General features: G+C 38.2%; 1 protein-coding gene across 1 annotated transcript in view; it reads left to right on the forward strand.

The window, feature by feature from the left end:
- The window catches only part of HEATR5B (HEAT repeat containing 5B), a 105,575-nt gene that overhangs the window by 96,980 nt on the left and 5,727 nt on the right, over positions 1 to 2,868 (forward strand). Inside the window, exons 34-35 of the mRNA XM_011935976.1 lie at positions 447 to 598; positions 2,409 to 2,622. Coding sequence (XP_011791366.1) covers positions 447 to 598; positions 2,409 to 2,622 — 366 coding nt within the window. The remainder of the gene's footprint in view (positions 1 to 446; positions 599 to 2,408; positions 2,623 to 2,868) is intronic.

A 2,868-nucleotide genomic window follows, 5' to 3' on the forward strand; every position in this document is an offset into this window, starting at 1 on the left:
TTTTTTTTTTTTAATGGTTGTATGGAATTTACAGGTTTTCATATTTACTAAATTGAAAGGAGATATCACTTAAAAAGTACTCTGAATTTTAAAATTAATTAGAATATTTTATAATCATTTAGCATTAAACATAACTGTATACATTTAACTTTATGCATAGAACTTCTTACAGTTGTCTGTGGACTGTGTTAGATTGAGGCAAATACTACTATAAATGTTGCAGGGAGAGAGAGATGATTGTTCAAGATTAAAATTCTGGCTGGGCGCAATGGCTCACACCTGTAATCCCAGCACTTTGGGAGGCCAAGGCAGGAGGATCACCTGAGCCCAGGAGTTCAAGACCAGCCTGGACAACATGGCAAGACAACATCTCTCTCTACAAAAATAAAAAAATAAAATTCCAAACGTTTTAGAAACAGCACACTTCTTTCATTTTTCATTTTCAGAAGACTCTGTACCTACACCTGATGAAGTCAGCATGCTAACAGCAATTGCACTCTTCCTGTGGTCTGCTAGTAGTGAAATAATAGGAGTCCAGTCATTACAGAATGGCTGCATGAACAGATTTAAAAATGCATTAAATTCATGCGACCCATGGGTAAGTTACACTTTTTAAACAGACATAAATAAAAACATTTCCCTTTATCAGGAAAATGTCAGATTGATTCATTAAAATATGTGATACATAATTAAAAGCTAAGTATTTGCACTATGGCTTTTAAATGGAAAAACCAAAACAAATCACTGGGTTTAAGCACTAGAGCACATGTAGGTGTTTATTCACATACGTAGAAATTCTCCAATATCTGAAATATTTGATTAACCCTGGGGCATACTGGTAGAGACAAGAGTCTATGATTATGTTTTCCAGTGTTTATTTAAATGACACTAAGGACATTAAAGGAGAAGTTTACATTATTAGACATTTTAATGAACCTACTAGAACCTCTAGTTTGTCTAGAAAGTAAGATTTTTTATTTTACAGTGTCAAAGTCTAAACTTGTGATTCTCAAGCCTGCTGCATGTCAGAAATTTTAAAAAGCAGAAAACATTCTTGAAGGCCAGGCGCAGTGGCTCACACCTGTAATCCTAGCACTTTGGGAGGCCAAGGCGGGCAGATCAGGAGGTCAGGAGTTCAAGACCAGCCTGTAGTGAAACCCCATATCTACCAAAAATACAAAAAAATAGCCAGGTGTGGTGGCAGGCGCCCGTAATCCCAGCTACTTAGGAGGCTGAGGCAGGAAGATCACTTGAACCCAGGAGGCAGAGTGAGTCGAGATTGCACCATTGCACTCCAGCCCGGGCAACAGTGTGAGACGCCGTCTCAAAAAATAAATAAACAACAAAAAAATAAACATTCTTGGACTCCACCACTGTCTTCTTGAATCTGAGTCTCCAGATTGGTGGCTCCAGGATCTGTATATTTAAAGTGTTCTTCAGGTTTTTCTTGTGTCTAGCCAGATTTAGCCACTTGTGTTCTACCAAAGCACTGAAATAGTTTTATTCCACTCTGTCCCATATATTGATGGGTCTTCCCTCCCTCTCTTCCTTCTTTCCTTCCTTCTTTTTTTTTTTTTTTTTTTCCTTTTTAAGTGTTAATCTGAAGCCTTTCTAATACAAAGTGGAGTCAGTAAGACTTTATTTTCTAGGTCTGGAAACCTTACATTGTTAACAGTCATTTCCAGGGAATCAAATGGTTTTGAGATATCTAAGCAATGTATTTTCATAGCTTTGTTTCAGATCATTCAAATATTAACTTTCCTTACTAAATATATTTGGTTAAAATGGGAGGAACAATTGTACATTAAAGGAAGAGTTAAAAACAGAAGTGGGAATAACTGATTTCTAACATATTTCATAGTATAAAAATATGGGAATTGGCCGGGCACAGTGGCTCACACCTGTAATCCCAGCACTTTGGGAGGCCAAGGCGGGCAGATCGCGAGGTCAGGAGATTGAGAACATTCTGGCCAACACGGTGAAACCCCATCTCTACTAAAAATACAAAAATCAGTTGGGTGTGGTGGTGCGCGCCTGTAATCCCAGCCACTCAGGAGACTGAGGCAGGAGAGTTGCTTGAACCCGGGAGGCAGAGATTGCAGTGAGCCAAGATGGCGCCACTGTGCTCTAGCCTGGCAACAGAGTGAGACTCCATCTTAAAAAAAAAGAAAAAAAAAGAAATATAGGAATTGTATAAGCATGGTGATTTGATCATTAAAATATATGAACATTTTTTACTAATTTTTGTCAGAAAATTCTATTCTACTCCATTTCTCTAAGTAGAAAATGTAATTTCCATTTTCATCCTGCAGTATCCCTTCTTTTCAGTACATAGTAAGATGCAATGTGATTGTACAGCAAATAAGAACTATACACATGTTAATTGATAATATATTCTTCTTGTACAGGTTCAAGCCAAATGTTACCAGCTTCTCCTCTCAGTCTTCCAACATTCCAATCGTGCCCTTTCAACTCCTTATATTCATTCATTAGCTCCAATAGTGGTTGAAAAGCTAAAAGCTGTTGAAAGAAACAGACCAGCCAGTAACATAGAGCTTTTAGCAGTTCAAGAAGGAATAAAAGTTCTTGAAACACTGGTTGCTCTTGGTGAAGAACAAAACAGTAAGTATATTCTTAGAAAAAGCTACTAGTTCAAAATGAAGATCTGTATTATATATAAATCTTATTTGATATTAGAAACAGGCCTGCTGGACGCGGTGGCTTACACTTTGGGAGTCCCAGCATTCTGGGAGGCCGAGGCAGGTGGATCAGGAGGTCAGGAGATCGAGACCATCCTGACTAACACGGTGAAACCCCATCTCTACTAAAAATACGAAAAATTAGCCTGGTGTGGTGGCATGCGCCTGC

This window comes from Colobus angolensis, unplaced genomic scaffold, assembly GCF_000951035.1.
Source record: "Colobus angolensis palliatus isolate OR3802 unplaced genomic scaffold, Cang.pa_1.0 Scaffold15, whole genome shotgun sequence".
Lineage (NCBI taxonomy): Eukaryota > Metazoa > Chordata > Mammalia > Primates > Cercopithecidae > Colobus > Colobus angolensis.